General features: G+C 43.2%; 1 protein-coding gene across 1 annotated transcript in view; it reads left to right on the plus strand.

Annotated features, from left to right (window-relative positions):
- Positions 1-19183, plus strand: part of EXT1 (exostosin glycosyltransferase 1) — a 164083-nt gene that overhangs the window by 135578 nt on the left and 9322 nt on the right. Inside the window, exons 3-8 of the mRNA XM_048940758.1 lie at positions 1961-2068; positions 6027-6146; positions 11008-11140; positions 12418-12536; positions 13229-13324; positions 16050-16139. Of these exons, the coding sequence (XP_048796715.1) occupies positions 1961-2068; positions 6027-6146; positions 11008-11140; positions 12418-12536; positions 13229-13324; positions 16050-16139 (666 nt within the window). The remainder of the gene's footprint in view (positions 1-1960; positions 2069-6026; positions 6147-11007; positions 11141-12417; positions 12537-13228; positions 13325-16049; positions 16140-19183) is intronic.

The raw sequence follows: 19183 nt of genomic DNA on the forward strand, positions 1-19183 counted from the left end.
GTCAGATTGGTTTCTTTGGGATGACAAGTGGCTTCAGAAACTTCTGAAAAACGCTGCTTAGCGTTTTTCTTGAGTGGGCCACAAGTCATGCAGCTCTTGTTAGATAAATCTGCTCAGGAGAAGAAAGCAGAGAGCGTACCTCGCTGTTCAGAACTTGGAGGCTTCAGATCGGCCAAGATAAAATGCAGGCACTGAGGATTTTCCTGCCAGAGTAGCAGCAGTATACACTGATTATGATGAATTCCCAATTTCTGTCTGGCTCCAGGGCATGTTAAAAAACATAATCCACATTAGTGAAATGTTTTAAACATGAAAACACATTGCTAAGTGTTTTCTGGTTGGCTTTTTTTCATGCACTAATGTCGTTTCCTCACAGAAGATAACAGTTCTTTACACATTGTAAGCACTGCTGTAATGCAGATATGCGGCTAGTCTAAGATCCTCTATGTATGTTAAAAAGGAAGGTACAGCAGCCTGTGAAGTTGCCCTTTATGCCATTCTTCAGAAGGTACAGGGGGACAGACCTCAGTGTGGACCATATTCAGAGCTCACAATCTTGGCTTTATCCAAAGAAAATGAACCAAAGCACAGGCTAATGCAGATCCTCCAGTAACAGGTTGTTCCATCACTTCAGCAGGCTTTTGGCTGGGATCTTACATTGTCATCCAGCTATAGGGAATGTCGTAGTGATCGTTTATTTATGGACACATGGCGCTATATACCAAATATTTGCAAACTTGCTCTCAGTGTAGAGGACTTTACACAACTCATAAAAGATAAAATAATTTAGATAAACCATACTGATTAGAAATAAATACTAAACTTACATGCTTTTTGTTTGTTTTAAGACCAAAAGCAATTATTGTTTTTATAGGCAGATAATGAAAGACGAGCTGTGTTTGTGCAGTCACTTCTGTTCAGAGAGCTGTTATCAAGCAGGATGGGGAATTCACTCCTCCTAGATGGAAGAAGTGCTCAGGAATTACATACAAGGGCTGCTCCAAAAGCAATGCCTCCTATCCTATGATGTTGGCCCCTGACATCAGAGGCAAATGGTGGTGGTATAGCAGTAGAGTGCGAACCTTCCTGCCTGTACTCAGTTACATGTTGCTGCTGTGTGACAGATGACAGCTGAGGGGCAGTTTGACAAAATGGCATCTGACATGGAATTGCATATGAAGCGAAGGGGTGGAATTGAATTCTTCCATGTGGAAAAAATGGCACCCAGTGACATTCATCGACACTTGCTGAACATTTATGGAGACCAAACAGTGGATGTGAGCACAGGGGGGCAGTGGCTGGTGCATTCCAGCAGTGCTGACAATGACAGTGGGTCACTTCCACTGGTGTAGATTTCTAGAAGCGTGGCATGCAGGCTCTTGTTCATCGCTGGCAAAAATGCATAGCTAATGGTGGTGACCTTGTTGAAAAATAGTGTCTTGTAGCTGAGAATTTGTTCTATCAAGTAGTGTTACTGTGTTCTCTGTATCTGCTGTAGTTTTCATGGAAATATACAGGAGGCATTACTTTCGGAGTGACCTGCGTATTATGTGTACTTTCTGTAGGGTTGTCTCACAAGGTATTATGAAACTTGAGGGAGCTAGGTCTCTGCTGAATTCTTCACAAAGCCATTGAAGGCCGTTGGTTTGTATTAAATCCTCTGGGGTTATGTTTGCAGAATTGTACCAGCTTTGCCCTCAGCTGTTAGCATAAGCACCGCATTTCAAAATCACACTCTACGTGCCAGCTCCACTTTTGCTTAACTTGAATAATCCCAAAAAGGAAAAACATGGGAATGTGGGATATGATCTGATTTCTTCACCTTGTTGCCTTGCCTTCTGACAACCTTGCATGGGTGTTGGGAAGAACCCATGAAGAAAACAGTAATTGCACTTGGGCTTGTGCTAATTGTTGGCTGGGCTGGGTTATACCTGCTAACAAATGCAGTGGTTCTGTGCAGGCTGCCTGTGTGCCCGTGATGCTCAGCAATGGATGGGAACTGCCATTCTCAGAAGTGATTGATTGGAAGCAGGCTGCCGTCATCGGGGATGAGAGGTTGCTATTACAGGTAAGAAAAAGACGGCGACCATCAGCAGATGAGTTGATTGTTGTCTGCTGCCGCCTAAACGGACAAGGAAGATGAATCCAAAAGGTCAGAGCTGTAAAAGAATTTTTATCATGAAGGGATTGTCTGTGTCACGCCAGCGATGAACTCATTTAATATGACATCATTCGTATTCTGACCTGAAGGTCATGCAGCCAGTAGGCCACATGCTTGAACGCAGGAGGCTTTTTTATTTTGCCTAAGAGCTTGACATTTTCTCTGGTGGATGCCTCTCCCAAGCAGGGCTGTCTGGAACTGGAACTGTGGGGAAGGAGAAGAAGCTGAAGGCAGTTCCTGCTCTCCTTCAGAAAGAGCTGGACCTCGGGGCTCCGCCAGTGCTGCGGGAATGGCTGGCAGGCCTGAAGGCCTCCTGAGCAAAGCCATCTCTCAGGCCAGAGTTAATACCTGACAGTTTTGTGGGAAGGAGATCCTGAGTCTTTTTGACGTCCAGAACATGCAGCACTTCTTTCTGAAGCAGTGCTCACATCCTTCATTGTTAATCTTCCCAAGATCATGGAATAGAAGTGAGCTGAGAAACTAGAAATGCCCTGTTACCTTCAGCATCTGCTTTTGTCTTTAAATCTACTGGGTGTTTTTTTCTGTTCCCCTGGTGGACACTGTAGTCTTTCAAAATTCTTTATAGATTTTTAAAGAATGTTGAGAAGTCGATATTTGGAAAAGTTCTTGAAAAATTGCTTTCCTCAAAGCAGCGTTTGTTGGAACACCGTTGCTCAGCCCAAAGCTGAGACCTACGAGATCTGCAGTAGCCACTGTGCATCTCGTATGTAGTCATTCTGCATCAGTAGCACTGATGTTCTTCCTGACCTCTTGAAAATGTATTAATGAGGACAAGACAACATTTAGAACTCTTTTTCCAAAACATGGATTTTGCAGCTTTGGGGTAGAGCGTGCTGTTTGCGGAGCACATAGCGCACTAGCGCACGCTGGCTTGTCCCATGGAAAGAAGGGTTCTGTTATTATTAATTCATTTCCAGAGTGGTGAGCTGTTTCCATCTGTGGAGAGGAGTGTTCAGAGGTGCAGGGGGGTTGTCACCCAGAAATTGAAGTACCTTTAAAAATCTCATTAGATGCCTACTTACTTGTCTGAAGATGTAAATATTTGTAAAGAGCTGGCCTAGCAAGCCTTGTGAAGGACTGCCTGTTGTCGATAATGAGACACAAGCTGCAACCCAGAGAAAGATGTTTGGATTCTGCTTCAGTGGACAGTGTTTTTTTTTTCTGAGCAAAATTATTTCTCTCTTTAAATGATAATAATTTGCTGATCTTCATGCTTTCCGGTAACGTGCCATTCGCTCTCCTCACAGCTGCTTCCATATTGAACAGCTACTGCACCATTATTAACACTGTTTTTAAAGAGCTGGCAGAGGGCCTGAATGTCTGCTCTGGGAAATGTTTTTGTTATGTTACAGTTTTTCATTTCCTGTTTTAGAGCAGCTCGGATGTTTTTATTTGCATATTCTCCTCATCATAGCACTAGGAGAATTTAATCCAGCCTTTCTGCATTTATTTTTGCAAGGTGGTTGTTCCCTTCCCCCGCCTTACTACTGAAATGACCTTTTATTAAGACATCATCCAGTTCTAGTAATTCCAGTGTAATCCTGCCAGATTAGTATTAATACATCATTTTCCCCACCTGTCTATCTGGACAAGTAGATTAATAACTAATAAGCAAATGCAGTTAAAATGGGAGCTCAGATTTTCCTTTCCAGCTGTTGCAAGAAAGTGGGCACCAAGGCTTTTTTTTAACCTTGGCACTGGCATTGCCTGACTGCAAGCATAGGCTGGTCTGTGAAACCCTGACTTCTTGCAGTGCCCTTCTTAGGCACAGCGGCCTTCACATTCAGGGGTATGGTGGTGAATGGATATTGATGTCTTCTCTTGCTCTCACCTGTATTTAGGCACATGTGAGGCTATGAATAATGCAATTGAATGTTTTAAGTTTTTAGAAAGAGGTGCTGTATTGCACCTGTGAAGTGGCTTTAATTGTATGATTGTTTTTGGTAATGATCATGGGTGTGATTAATATGTATGTGTGGGTAGCCAGTATAGACTCACAGACTCATAGAATCATAGAATGGCCTGGGTTGGAAAGGACCCCAAAGATCATCTCGTTTCAACCCCTCTGCCGCGGGCAGGGTTGCCAACCACTAGACCAGGCTGCCCAGAGCCACTATGTTCATTAACCCAGTACTTACTGGAATTTACTGAAGAAGTAATGAAGACAAAGAATATTCCCCTCCCTGAATAAAATTAGGTGCAATTAAACACCATTCTGCAACAGCAACGTGGTTGGTTAAAAAAACATGTACGAAAGCCTAGGTTTGGCTTCTGTTTTTCATACTTTTTTGAAGGGAATGTTTTACCTGAAGACATACAGGGAATATGGTGAATGAACCGGCCTTGACGTTCTGAATATTTCCTCTTGACTACAGTCATTACTTTCTTGGAAGCTCAAATTTCTTACTATATATAACAGTGTCTTTAGCAGAGTCAAGATTATTTCATCTGACACTGCACTGTGGACCCACTCTTTTTTGGGATGCTCTGTCTAGACCTGAATGCAAGCAATGCAGTGAAAAACATACTGATTCTTGTGGAAAATGCATTACATGCAAATTCTTAACAACTCCAATTAAATGTGTAATAGGAAATTGTTTGATTGAAGAGCACGTGAAACCAAATAACCATCATTTCCACCTCTCAGAATGTTCTAGGAATAAGCAAAGTGTTTTTGGCCAGGGAAGGGTGGATGTGTTGGGATGCAGTTAAATTTCAGAGTGAGCTGGGATGTGCAAAGAGCATCACACAGCCGAGGCATATACTTCTGCAGCTCACCACTGAGCTGAAAGCTCTGTGAAAAATGGCTGTCTGAAAGTGACCTAATTCGAAATCACAAAGAGAGTAGGTGCAAAGGCACAGCTCCTCATTCCTGAAAGAAATGAGCACAGATGTGCAAAATATCTTAGAGGCCTTTCCAGTGCTGTGAGTAGCCCTTGTAATTGAAGCAAATTGCAGTTAAATTCCCTTGATAATGTCAATTTGCGTTGTCAAAGTAGCGTACTGGAGGCCGTGGTCAAGGTCCTAAGAAGTTAACCAGTGGCATGTATGCTCATTAGCTTCCCTCCAGTGTGGAAGAGGGATGTGGGGATGGAGGTAGAAGGGAAGCCCTTTTGTGATCCAGCCAGCAGTCCTGATTTTCAGTCACAAGTCACTGCAGCAGGACAAATGGGGTTTTCTTTGTAAGGCAACTTAAAATGTTGCTTTAATGGAGAAGGGAAAAAGAAAGCAGTGTTTTCCCTTGTGAATACCAGGTGTTGTGAGAGACATTACTCTTTCCTCCCACAATAATGAGTAAAATGCAATTTGATCCACAGTTTCCCAAAAAGTGGAGTCTTGCTTCAGACGTCGCTGTGTTTTCCTCAGGGCACTTAGTATTGCCATGCTGTGTAAATGCAATTCCAGATCCCTTTAATATACTCTGAGAGTGGGGATTATCGTTGGACCCAGAGTCCTGCAGGTTCCAGTCTGCTGAACTGCCAGTCCATGAAAAGCTGTGTGTGAGGGATTTATGGAGGAGCTGCTCACTGTGACACAGCGCAGTGCTGCGGAGTGACGGGGAGAGGAAATTTTTGCTTCCATAGAAACAACCAAAAACTGAGAGAAGGCAAATTAAAAAAAGAAAATCATATATTCTAGTGTGCCAATAGCAAAGGTTGTAAAGGACTGTGTCTCATCTGTATCTCCATCAGGGCTCTAACTGTTGGCACACACATCCTGTTGGATAGGAGCGCTGAAGCTGTGCAGCTTGCTAATAGAGGAGAGGGCTTGTCAGCAGCATATTAATTTGATGAGACTGCGTTGTTTTCTGAAGCTTCTGACTATATTACATCTTGTATTACAGATTCCTTCTACAATCAGGTCTATCCATCAGGATAAAATCCTAGCACTTAGACAGCAGACACAGTTCTTGTGGGAGGCTTATTTTTCTTCAGTTGAGAAGATTGTATTGACTACACTAGAGGTGAGTAAAAGCCGTCTGGGATCGTGCAGAGCAGCAAGGTTTCCTTAGCCATCCAGCTGCTCCAGTGCTCAGCCAGCATCAGACCTTGGGTTTCATGACATGCAATTGGTCACTGGGGGAAACACTCAGTGTCTTGCTAAGTTTTCTTCCCTAAGGAAATACTTCCTTCGTTGTTGGTATCCACATTAGAGAGCTGACATGGTGAAGAATGGGAGCTGTCTAACACAACGAAAAGTTGTCATGTGTGATCTTGCCTTCACAAGGCTTTATGGCTTACGAATCACTGTCCTTGTCATTAGTAGTAGATATGTTTTTTAAAGAAAACTTTCTAGAATTCATTTCAGAAAAAATAGGCTGTGAAGCTTCTTGACCATTTCATAGACCACTGATGTCTTGTGATGGGGCTGTCAGTCTGGCTGAAGGAAAATAGGGGCTGGTAAGTTACTGTGTTTTATCTTCACACACAGAATAAGGGAAGGGTTTCTATAAAATATTAATAAATAATCATAATTAGACTGCTATTAAACAGGGAGACAGATGATCTAGAATGTGGAGAGAATCCTTTCTGAATTCAAGGGACACAGGAAAGATAAAAGGCTCTTTAGAAGTAGGACCCAGGCTACAATTTCAAAAGCAGTTTTCTCTTCTAATTGTTTTGCAATTTTGCACTAAAATTTTTTACACACAGTTACCACTGAAAGGGGCTTGCTTTGTAGGTGCCAGCGTATTCATCTTAGGCTAATTCTTCTTCATTTGCAGCCCTCTTTGTGCAGGGTTGTAAAGTCCCCCTTTTCCTTGCAGAGTGTGAAGCAGGGCTGCTGCCCATGCTTTGTCGGTGGAGGTTGCCCATGGCAGACTCACTTCCAGCTGCTACAAGACACTCATTTAGATTTTCCTGTGCTGGTGGAGAAAATCAGCCAGGGAACGTTTATGGAGCCCATGGCATAGGTGTTCTTGTCCCCCCATGGCTTCATCCATGCTGCCTAATGAAAACAGCTCTTCACCTTTAGTCTCTCCATGAGTGCTGATGAAGTAGTGGTAATGATCACAGCCCACAATAAGGTCAGATTAGCAAAGCTGGAAGACCACGTGACAGCTCTTGGAGTCTAATTCACTCTTAAAGAAGTACCCCTAGAGACAACCAGGTGTCCGTCATCTGCCCCTTCCCTGCATACGCCCCACTAAGGATTGCTAAAAGGAGAAGGCTGCACAGCTCTCCTCAGTGCCCCTCTCCTACTTGTGCTGGGCTGATCCCAAGAGACAGCCCCCATGGCCTTGGTATCCATCACATCATGCTCCAGTACACACAGATGTGATTTTAAGTCTGCCTGGACCAGCTACAACATTGACCCACATAGGTGCTCAGGGGACAGGAACACCTGTAATAAAGCTCAAGCAGCTAGATATGCAACAAGCTGGAGTTCCTGCTCGGAGGCAAAAAAAGAGAAAAGAAAAACAGAAATCTTCCTGCAAGGTTTAATTTAATGGGACCAAATAAGGTACACTTGGTGTTGAAGTCGTTTTCTGGGATTTTCCATTTGTTTGCAAGGGTGGTTTTGCCTTGAGAACCTTAGGTTTTTGTTTTGTTTTATTCAAGATTCTTAAAATTTGTAAAGAAAGCTACAAGGAATTTTGTTCGTATGAACAGATACTCATTTCACATTGTCCAGAGTTAATTTTCCTTAGAAAAGGGGTAAAACAGCTAAGAGAGTGATTTTTGCTGTCCAAAATCTGCAAGCAATATATGCCTTTTTTAAAACCTAAGTCTTAAATTCCTGGCAAGAATATTTTTTTCGGGCTTATGTTATCCATCTTCTCTTGTAATATTGTGGTGTTAGAGTGCTCTGATGATACCTGCAGCTTGCTTCAATGCTGTGCCGATATCCAGATATGTGGTTATCAGTGTAGCAAAAGCCTTCATCAGATCAGGTGTCCACAAGGATATCTGCCTTGTATCCTGGATACCTGTGGAAACATGAGATGACATCTTCAGGTCCTTGACCTTTTCACAGCATTTAGTAACCTGAGCCAAACAGCTCATAGCCCAAAATGGGAGGTTAGAAGTGTTTGGCCAGTAAGCCCTCCTGCAGGTCCAGAGGAGCTGCCTGGTGCCATTCACATGGTGTGGGTTATGAGATGGGCATTCATGTGGGTCTGTTCTAGCAGCAGCACCATCCATACACATGTGCCAGTGAATCTGCACTTTTTCAGCTTGGTCTTCTGTGAAAACAAGCCCCAGATACACACACCTAAGTACCTGTGCAGCATGCTCAGTGCTCTGCTCAGGAAGAGAGAGGAGGGGAGAGGACAGCACAAAGGGCATGCAAGAAGTGTGTGGTGCTTGGCTGAGGCATATTAGGAAGAGGCAATGATTAAGGTGGTGTATGAACTTTTGGAAATATGAAGGTGAGGGAGAGAAAAATATTGGATTATTAATGAATTTTAAAAAAAATTAAAAAGGGAGCTCCGTATGGAGTTCATAACACCTTCCTTCTCTTATTAAACTTCCTGTCATGCCTCACCGCTGGAGACACTGTATAGCTGCTGTCTGTCCCTGCAACGTGGGTAATACTGTGCACTCTGAATTCTAATTGATTGATCCCCCATGTGATCTTTTTTTCATACACTTCTGCTCTCTTTCTGCCAAGTTGCCTTTTCTCCCCTCTATCACTGCAGACAGCTAGATTTCTTACGTAGACCAGGAGTGTGATAAATTAATCCCCGTCGGTGAGCCGTGATGTATGGTGCAGGGCAGCTCCCGTGGCCAGGAGATTTGTATGCGTGCTGTGCACCGAGGGCCGCGTACCCTGCGTGGCAGCAGGGTCTGCTCAGCGTTAGAGCTGCTCACGCTCCGGGTGCGCTGAGGCAGGGCTGAATGCAAGCCATGTGTTTCCCCTGCAGCCTTGTTGGCTACCAGCTCAATGGAAATCTCCGCCGTCTGTGAAAACCTCCTGACCGTGTAAATTCGCAGACTTCCCTTATCTGATTATGCTCCTGTTCTGAGAAAAGAGGAGGAAGGAGCTGCAGTATTTAGGCTTCGTGGTAAACACTCGAAAATAAGTGCTTTCTAGGTTCTGTCTTTGTTCAGGGGTATAACTTGCAGATGGGGAAACAGCAGTCAATTTCTTTTCTCCCTCACTGCTCCCACCACACAGGAGGTCTGACAACTGATACACCTCACTTTCCAAATAGCCAGATCCGCTCCTGTCAGTGATGGAAATATGGTCATTAAGACTGTTATTCCCACACAAAAATAAGTTAAATTAACTTAGACATGTCAGCAAATTGCTGCATGTTAGTAATGCTAGTTGACTGTAGGCAAAATCAAGACAAGCATACAAACGCCTGACATTTGCCCCGAGTTAACTGTGCTTACATGGCCACCAGCAGTGGATTGTGTAACACAAGATAACTAATGCTTGAATTTATTTTATTTTATTTTTGTTATGGCAATCAAGAATTCCAGGGAGATGCCTGATCATGTTCTGTACTCACCAAATGTCCTTGAACTCAATTGCTTGCAGAGATTTCTAGATTGCTTAGACTGGAGCAGCTGCTTTTCTTTGGCTTTTGTTATTTGAGGTCTTTTTGCTTGCTTTTGTTTTTCCTATGCTGTAGATATAGACCTTCTTTAGTGTCATAGACGGTAAGGCCAGAATGGACCTAGGGATCGGATTTGCTCCAGAGCCACAGGGTTTCACCCAGATAAGCCCAGGTAAAGGCCAGAGAGAACCAACATGTTGCTGGCATTTGAGCCCTGTGCAGTGCATAAACCACCAATTCCATGAAATCTCCTTAGGAGATCCCAGAAGATGAGCTGCAGAAGGAGGCAAGGAAATCTCACTTAGCTGTCTTAGCAGAGGATTCTCCCTTCAGCATCCCCCAGCCCCTTCCAATATCCTGTTGCCAGACCTGCCAATCTCTCGTGTTTCCAAGGAAGACAAATCTGTAAGAACCCAACAGCAGTGTGGCCCAACAGCAGATTGTACTTAGAAGATTGTGTCGTCTTGGGCTGCTGAATTTGTCTAGTTTTAACTTCTCACTGCTGAATGTTGTTATGCCTTTGCAGCAAGTTTGGGAAAGCTCTTGTTGGTGTAAGAACCAGACTGGTTCTTACATAGTGGCAACTGATCTGAAGTAGCTGCAATTAGTTTTACAAATACAAATTAATTCTATGGCTGTGTATCTTTCTTGTGGCCTGTGGTATTCCAGATGATAAAGTAGATGACCTATCAAACTGGTCTGCCCTTAAAAGTCTGGGAATCTGTGTTTGTGGCCCTCCACAAAGATAGACAGCAGAGTTGCTAAAAGATCTTCTTTTTCAGCCAAGGAGCTGTTGCTGAACTGAGACGTAGAATCAGTGATGTATCTGAATACTAATAACCCTTTATAATAAGCAAAAATGAATAATTAGTGCAGCTTGATTTGCTGAAAGTCTTTGTGGTTTTGAATGCTCTTGTTATCTCAAAATAATACCTCGCTTTGTAATGCCATCCTAAAATAATTATCTTGTGTGAGTTCTGGATAGTAAAACTGACAATGCACTAATCAGGCATACTACCACTAACTCACTCTAATAGATGAAACGACTGACTTTAAATACAGAAGGCAGTGAATTGAAGGTCCCCACATCCACAGAGAGTAATGAGGTGCTCTGAAGCCTACTGCACAAAGCCTGAGCTGCTGGAGTGGCATTGCAGTATACTGGTCATTTTGAGAGAGATTAAGCAGGAATGTCTCAGAATCTGTGTGACTCAGCTTTCTGCAAACTGAATGATGATTCCAGTCATTTGGTGTCCCTGAAGCTTCTACCAGTGGCTATTAGAGTCTGTTAATAGTCATTGCCTCTCTTGTTTTCCAGATTATTCAGGACAGAATATTTAAGCACATATCACGTAACAGCTTAATATGGAACAAACATCCTGGAGGGTTATTTGTACTGCCACAGTATTCCTCATATCTGGGAGATTTTCCTTACTACTATGCTAATCTCGGTGAGTGAACTCTTCCTACACTGCAGTGGTATCGGGAATATCATTGATTCTTGAATAGGATGTGCCAGGTGACTTACCATTCATATCTAGTTAATGATGCTTCCTCTTTCCATTCCCTGCTCACTGCAGACTGGAATGTCTCTGACTCATCAACATGCATCATGTGCCTCTCGCTTGCAAATATTGTTTTGAAAAAAAATTGGGTCCCTTCATACTTTTCAGTTGCCAGTAATTAATGCCTGAGTTACTGACCCGTTCGTGGCCCAAGGGGACATAAGAAGGATAGGGTTTTTTTGCTTACTTTGTTTATTTGTGTTTGGCAAATTGGAAAAGTGGTAATTTACCCATGACACTTATAATTGGAGTGCATAGTGGGTATGGATTTATTCTCCATACTCTGTGTCCTCTTACAGATTCCAGTAGAGGGAATGAATAGAAGTTAGGTCCGTGGCTTTTTCTGAAACAGATTCAGTGATGAATTCTGTGGGGGGTGTGTCTGCAGTCTGAAGTGATCGTGCTTATGAGACTGCTTCCACTTTTGGCACAGGCTGTGCCATCCCACTTGTGTGATCTGTGCTGCCCACCTGCTAAAAATTCACAGTTACCATGATAAAGAAGGAGAAGAAGAAGGTTTCTGTGGGAATTTTAATGAAAAAGGACTATGACCCCACACAGATGAGTGTAGATAAGACTGAGAGCAGTAATGAAGGGCAGAAGCCAGTACGACCTGTTATTTCGGGCAGGAAAGTAAATCACAGCAAGACAAAAATATCAGAATTGAAAGGCAAGGATGTAAATAGAATTGTCAGCTCAGGAGGTAACTGAAGATGCACGTGGGTGGGGATTGATCCAGAAAGAGCAAAAGCCTTACAGCAGCTGTAATAGAACTAAGGAAACAGAACATAGTTCCGGAAGTCAGGGATGTACCTGTAGAAAATGTCATGCGTTCAGAGCCGGGCAGCAAAACCAGACAGCCGATGTCAAGAAATTTCATTGAGCAAACTAGGTATTACCTGTGGGGCAAAATGGATGAAGGAAAGAAATCACAGGACATCTGTGGAAATAACAAGAGAAGGCAGTAACTGTATTGGAGTCAGGTGTTTCAGAGGAGGTGGGAGTGAAGTGAAGTGTCATCTCTGATCCATGACTTAAAGAGATGACCTAAAAGATTGGGAAGGCTTGCGTTAAGCACGGGTTGTTTTACCATCTCCAAGTCCTTTAATCTCTACTAAATGGGGCAATTTTGTCTTTACTGAATGCATATCTGTTTGCTTCAGGTCTGAAGCCTCTCCCCACATTCACTGCCGTTATCCATGCAGTAACTCCTCTGGTTTCCCAATCTCAGCCTGTGCTGAAACTCCTGGTTGCTGTAGCCAAGTCCCAGTACTGTGCACAGGTAAGCAGCACTGTTTGTCAGTCACGTTGGGGACAGAACTACTGTCCCAGGAGTGAAGAGCCTATTGATTTCAGGTCTTCTCAGTCTACATTCAAACCCTTGTTTCTGTTCTCATGTTTCCTTTCTCTGAGATGTCTAGTGTCTGTGACCTGCATGCATGGGAAACAAAAGTTCTGAGTATTATGTGGTTGGAACAGAGACAATAATGAAACCCCTTTGTTTCAGGAGACAGGTAGAACAATGATTGCACTTTGAAGATCAGGTTTGTGTATGCTGCAAACTGCAAAAGGATGTCTGTGTCTCAAGAGTCTCTACATGATTACCTTTCCTCCTACTGTGGCTCTTAGACTCAGCAGTGCCAAGATTTTAGCTCCTCTAAAAGAAACCTCAAGGAGTTCAGTGGGAGCACCCTCTTACAATGGAGAATCACAAGTATTTTAGCCAAAGTAAATCAGTGACATCCATGTGACCTGGCTTAAACTGAGACTTCCTGAGTTCTTGTTCAGCTTACATTTACTTGAGAGGATGTATATAATTAGGATGAATGAAATTACTGTAGGAAATGTTGTTTTTATACAGATTTGTATCATTCTTGTTAGTCTGGACATTCAAAATCTGGAGATCTGAATCTGTACGGCTTGGACTGCATTGCCAAAAGCAGTGTGTGATCGTGGTCCAATATTCTCTTTCAGATTATTGTTTTATGGAATTGTGATAAACCCCTCCCAGCCAAACACCGCTGGCCTGCCACTTCTGTGCCTGTCATAGTCATTGAAGGAGAGAGCAAGGTAAGTGGACAGAAGCATCATAAAAGATTGCATATTTTCTCTGATGGGACCTAAATTTATTTTTCCAGCTGCTTTGATGAAAGCTTGCCCAACTCCACGCCAGTCCTTTTCTGTTCCTTGGCCTCTTGTGTCAGCTTGGTCACAGAGTCATATTTCATGCACATGGCCGTGCTCTCAGAAATCCTCAGCCTGGCAATCAATGCCAGCAGCCTGAGACTCATAGGTGGGGTCCTATTTTGAAATGTGGTTCTGAGAGTGAGTAGTTCTGACCTTACCTTTGAAGATTACTCCCTGCAGATGCATGGAAGTGGTGATGCAGCTGGATTCACTGAGTTCTAGCAGTCAGAGGCAAGGCTTGGGGATCAGCTACAGACTCAAAAACAGAGGAAAAGATGAGAGTGAATAGTACTAACCCACCTTTGAAAAGTACCTTCTTTCATGGCCATGTAGGATACTTCTGTCAGCAAGGGGATCCCACCATGAAACAAAGGAAGGGACAAGGGCTGCTTTCTTGGAAATGAAACCACTGTGTCATCTCCTGTTGTGCAACAGACTTGTTTGTTTGCAATTCCACAGAGCTGAAACAGACAGCACTCAAATTAGAAAAGAGGCTTCTTTTAAAAATCCGCAGTGAAGTGGATGATTCCTCTCCAAAGTCAGGCCTGAGAAAAGCAGGGCTGCTTCTGTGGGCTCCTGGGCTCTGAGTGACACACACGTGGGCTGGTCCCCTTTCCGTCTCTATTATCTGGCTCTCAAGCTCTGCATTTGCAAACAGAACTTTCAGCTGCTTTGGCTGTACAGTCCTGTTTAGAATTCATGTTTGTATCTTCGGTCTTTTGCCCCAGTCACCTTAACAAGGGGAGAAACAAAGGCCCTGCAAAGTTTTCATCTAATGGCATGTGCCTTTAGCTAGCCTTATATATGTATCAGGAGAGTTGCTGCAGGACTGAGAAAGGCTGTAGTGGTTTTTGAGCCTTTGCACGTTTTTTTTTCCTTTCTGGAAAGCTTGCAGAGGTGAGATAGAGGAGAAGACCTTTGACCAGTTCCTCTGCGTTTGTCAAAATTGGCCCGGGCACTGTTTAGATTACAAATGAGTCTCCTGAGTACACAAAGGTGTGTGTGTAGTGGACAGTCTCATCTCTTTTAATATCCCAATGTACGCCAATGGCTTCTTGTGCAGAAAAGCTGCTTGTTTGGACAAAGTGTGCAGAGCCAGAGCTGTCCAGTTCAGAGGTTGTACAAAGGAGCTGCTTTTTTCATCTTCAGGCTTGACGGAAGCATACTGGCAGGCACAGTCACTATGTGCAGGGGATTGCAGAGGTCTGCCTTTACCTAACCTGCACTCCTGTCCTTAAAATCAAGATATATTATCGCATGCATTTTACAACAGAGAGCTTTAACTACTAAAAAAACAGCTGGATAATTCTGTCTGTTTTCCATGGTCTATAAATGAATAGGATGAGAGTCTTGGTCTCCCGATGACCTCTTGTTCTGCTTTGCCTCTGCATAAGCAAAGCAAAACTGCCAGCACCTGCCAGCTCACCACTCCCTCACAGCCATGGCCTTCCAGGAGTGAGGCCCATCACAGCGGTGAAGAGATGCTCTCTAGACAGACACTGTGAACCTCCTGACATGGAAAGCAGAGCCCTCTCTGAATCGAGGCATAGATTTAGGGTACTGCTTCTGAACAGGCTGCAAGGGACACAGTACTGACCACGACCATAATGTACTACATGCAAAACTCCACTGTGTCCTTGATTCCAGAAAGCGATCTCTCCCAAGAAGACCTGCTTTTTGTAGTTATTTCTTGGCATAATAAGCTTGAAAGGAAGTCTATTATATACCCAGGCTATTTTTCTTAGCAAATGAGGGAAACAAATAGCATCGTGTCCTTATTACCACTCATCAGTTCTCAGAAGGTGCTGATTAGTCTTGTAAAGAAACCGTATGGATTCTCATCTCTTGCTGTTACCTTTTTGATTTCACTTTCCCATCCATTTCCTATTTCAGTGAGAACTATCCTGCCATGCTTTAAAAAAAGACATTCTGCATATAGATTTTATATGTATATAGCTGTGTCACTTAAAAATGTGACTTTTAGACATGCTACACGGTCAACATAATTCTTGCTGCAAACAAAACCCGACAGATAATCAAGTTCCTTAGTGTATTCTCCTTTTTTGATAAATAACAATGCATCACATGGCAGCAGCTCCCTATTGATTCAGCAGTAATGACCAGAGATGGAGCTGTGCCACTTACAGAGGTAGAGTCCTGGCAGCATAATTTCCTCCACACACATGTACTTCTTGGCTTCCTAGCCGTAACCTTACGAGCACTACAGAGTTCTTGTCAGCACTTCGTTGTCTCTAAGCCTCACACCCCATGGAAGAGCAGAGGTACAGAACTAGCTTCCAGGGAAGCTCTGGTACATCTAATTCTCAGTGTGGACCATGACAGTTTGTCACATAAGGAAAGCAGCCTACTCAAAAGAGAGAGATGTGTTCAGAAATTATTCCTCAACTAGGAGGTGTAAACTGACTGCTGGGGTGACAAAAATGTCATTCTTTCCCTCATGAGCTGAGTGGTCCTTTCTGTCAGACAGACATGCAGTGTGCCTCAGATGAAAGGACATAGGAGTGAGGAATGAAATAGAGTATTTCCCAGGGAAATTAGTCCTTTAAGTGATTTTTTTTCTTCCCTTTCCTGCCTTGGATACCCACAGGTTATGAGCAGTCGCTTCCTACCCTACGACAACATAGTGACAGATGCAGTGCTAAGCCTGGACGAGGACACCGTGCTTTCAACCACTGAGGTAAGCGCCTCTGACATCTGGAGAGTCTGCCCGGCTCCTTGGCCAATCCTGAGCACAGCAGATAGGCTCTTCTCTTGCTGGTGGCCAAATGTTAAGAGGTTTCCTGTGATACTCCTCAGATTTTCTGTTTTTCACTTGTTTCAGAAACCCTGCCACTGACTGAAGAGCTTTTCACCTCGGTTAATTGGCTCGTCATTAGCATATGGTTCTTCCGCTCTTTATTATTTTAGTAACATAGCTGCAGGCGGGTGTAGGCAGCCAGGAGCAGTCGACTTTAACTCTGTTCTCACTTTTCTGATTAGGGTAGGGTTTTTTTCCCCCTGTGCTACCGGTAGGATGTAGGTGGGGAGAGAAGGGGTGTCAGCAGCAGGGGATTGCTGTTGCTCCAAAAGAGAGCATTGCCATCTAATACAGCATTTGCTGGGGAGTGTTTTCTTGCTGACTGTTGTGTCTTCCCATAAAGTTGGAGATCTTTGCTAGTTGAGGTGTTGCAGTGTTTGTGCTAAGAGGAAGATAGCGCTAAGGAAGAAAAATACTGTAGAAAAGCAATTTTTACAACTGGGATGAGTATTGATTTCTGGAACCTCTTCCCGAGAACCACAGGGGAAACTGTTGACAGTTTATATAGAGTGCAATATTTGGGAAATACATTATTAATGACGGCCAGGGAATAGCTTGAAAAAATTGATTTTCTTTTGTTTTCCCTTTTTTTTTTCCCCCCATGTCCATGGTTATTCCTTTCTCCTCATTTCACCTTTATGAAAGTGCTTTCTTTGTCAGTGATGTGGACTTTTCACTGATATAATTGCTGCTAGTGAGGAAATGCCTAACATTAGCCACCAGTCACTGCTGTATATCCTAAGATGTCACTGAATTTGTTCTAAATGGATGAGATTGTAGGTGTTGTTCTCCCCGGTATGGTTTTCTTGTGCTGTGGTTAAGCTGCTCCAGATGGAGCCGTGGTAGCCCTCTTCTGCTTCTCAAATGGCGTTGAACCTATGCGATACCAAGGTTACATCCTGGTTGCTCCTGCAAGATGAGGAAGAATACAGCTGCTCCCAAACCATTTATGTGCGCAGCCTGAGAAATCCTAAACACTGAAATGAAGACATTTGTCCTGGGGCTGGAGATCCTAAGCAGCTTTTTGTTCAGGATGAAGAGAGCTATCTCAGCTGCTCATGGTAAAAACTGCCAGGGTTCATTGTACTGAGGTGGTAGGTACAGCAGTCCAGCCTGTGGATTGCAGGAGGATTTGGGGCTTTTGTTTTCTTTTTGCCTAGTATTTATCATCATCCTTATTTTGTAGTCATTCGGACTTCTGGAATGCATGTGAGACAAGGTTTTTCTCATTTGGCTTGGCTGTATTTTACACTGAACATTTTGAAATGCAAGTGTTTGTTGTTGTGTGACATAATGTATGCGTTTTTTTGTGGATTCCTCCCTCCTGTAAGCACGATACTGCGTGTTTGCATGGTAGGTTTTGGCTCTGAGCCTCCTGTCCCTGTGCTTTTGGTGGCTCTCTGAGAAGAACTGAGTTCTTTCTTCTCCTTCACTTCTCATCACGCAGCTTACACAAAGAAACAGCCTGTTTGAAACGCTGAGTGTGCATAGTGTGCACTATGAAACTTGCCTCAGAACTGACTGCTCATGGGTGGTCATTGTGGCAAAGCTTCAGGGACCAGAAGGAGCAGTTTAGCAGCATGGTCAAACATGATCACATTCCTGCTGGGAGGAGCAGTTGCCAGACACATCTTCTGCCCTGTCCAGACCTTGTGGACTATCAGTCTCCCCTTTGCAGCAGAACGGCGTGTGGTTGCTCTCTTGAGAAGAGCTCTGTCATGTGCACGGAGGGATGTTTGTGTGGGAAGTAATTAGAAATCAGCATGAGTTAGGAACAATATGAGGATTTAAGGGACTGGCAGCTGGATTGGCTTTTCCTGCTGATCAGCTGAGTGGCAGTGCTGCAAAATTACGCAGGATAAGGACCAGTTTGGGGTTTTTTCTGTTAGGATGGTTGGTTTAGTGGGTACAAGGGCAGATACTTGAATACACGAGTGAAGACACTGGATGTTGCCGCTTTGTTATTTATTTAAGTTTGAGATTCTCAAACGTCTCTAAAGAAAACAGATGTCAGGCTTTATAGGACAGGGAAAAAACCTTTAGCTCTTTCATGTGGTACTGATTTGGATGCGATCAGAACTATCAAAAAGATAACTGGTTTGTGCACATTGTCTTTCTAGTTGGCCTCAGATTCCTTGAAACAACTTGAAAGAAAGTAACCAGTCCTTAGTGTTGTGTTCCAGTACATGTGTGACTCTTCTGTTTCATAAAAGTGCTTGTAAATGAGGGAAGTCTGACAACAATCACACAAAATGTGACTATTCTCATAGCAGCTGTTCTTTGTCTAACCTCTACACCCTTGACTTTGGCTGTATTCTTGAAAGGTTTTCCAAGCATTTTTGAGCAAGGTTTTGGTCCCTCTGGTACAGAGGGAACTATGCAATGCAGAAACAAGACCCCCTTTCTCTTGGATTTGAATGGAACAATTAGAGTTGTCTTTCTTTTTAAAATTTTAATCTAGCTTGAGCCAAGTTGAATTGCAGGGACTGCCAACCAACTTTAACAGAAAATAAAGCATAAATAAAAAATTTTCCATATGTGTTTTTACCAAACACCTTTCAAATCAAATGCTGATGAGCCTTCTGCAAACTACCCCAACCATCCCTTTCCTCTTATTTGTTTGGTGGGATTCCAGGGCAGCAATCCCGTATCAACCTTTCAGTTCTCTAAGGTTTGAATTATTGAGCTAGTTTCAGTGAGATAAATAAATAAATGAAAGAATCTTTATGTCAGCATTTAATATCTTCTTGTGATTTATACAGTAAAATCCATTTTTTTTAAAGCACAGACTCCCATGGAATCTACCTCTGTTTTTATTAAGCTATCATTTTAACCCTTGTGGTCATACATACTGTCTTAAAGGTGTCACCTCAGCACATTAAGGGCTCAAAACAGATGGATAATATAAAAGAAGTCCACATTGA

Source organism: Lagopus muta, chromosome 3 (assembly GCF_023343835.1).
Source record: "Lagopus muta isolate bLagMut1 chromosome 3, bLagMut1 primary, whole genome shotgun sequence".
Taxonomy (NCBI): Eukaryota; Metazoa; Chordata; class Aves; order Galliformes; family Phasianidae; genus Lagopus; species Lagopus muta.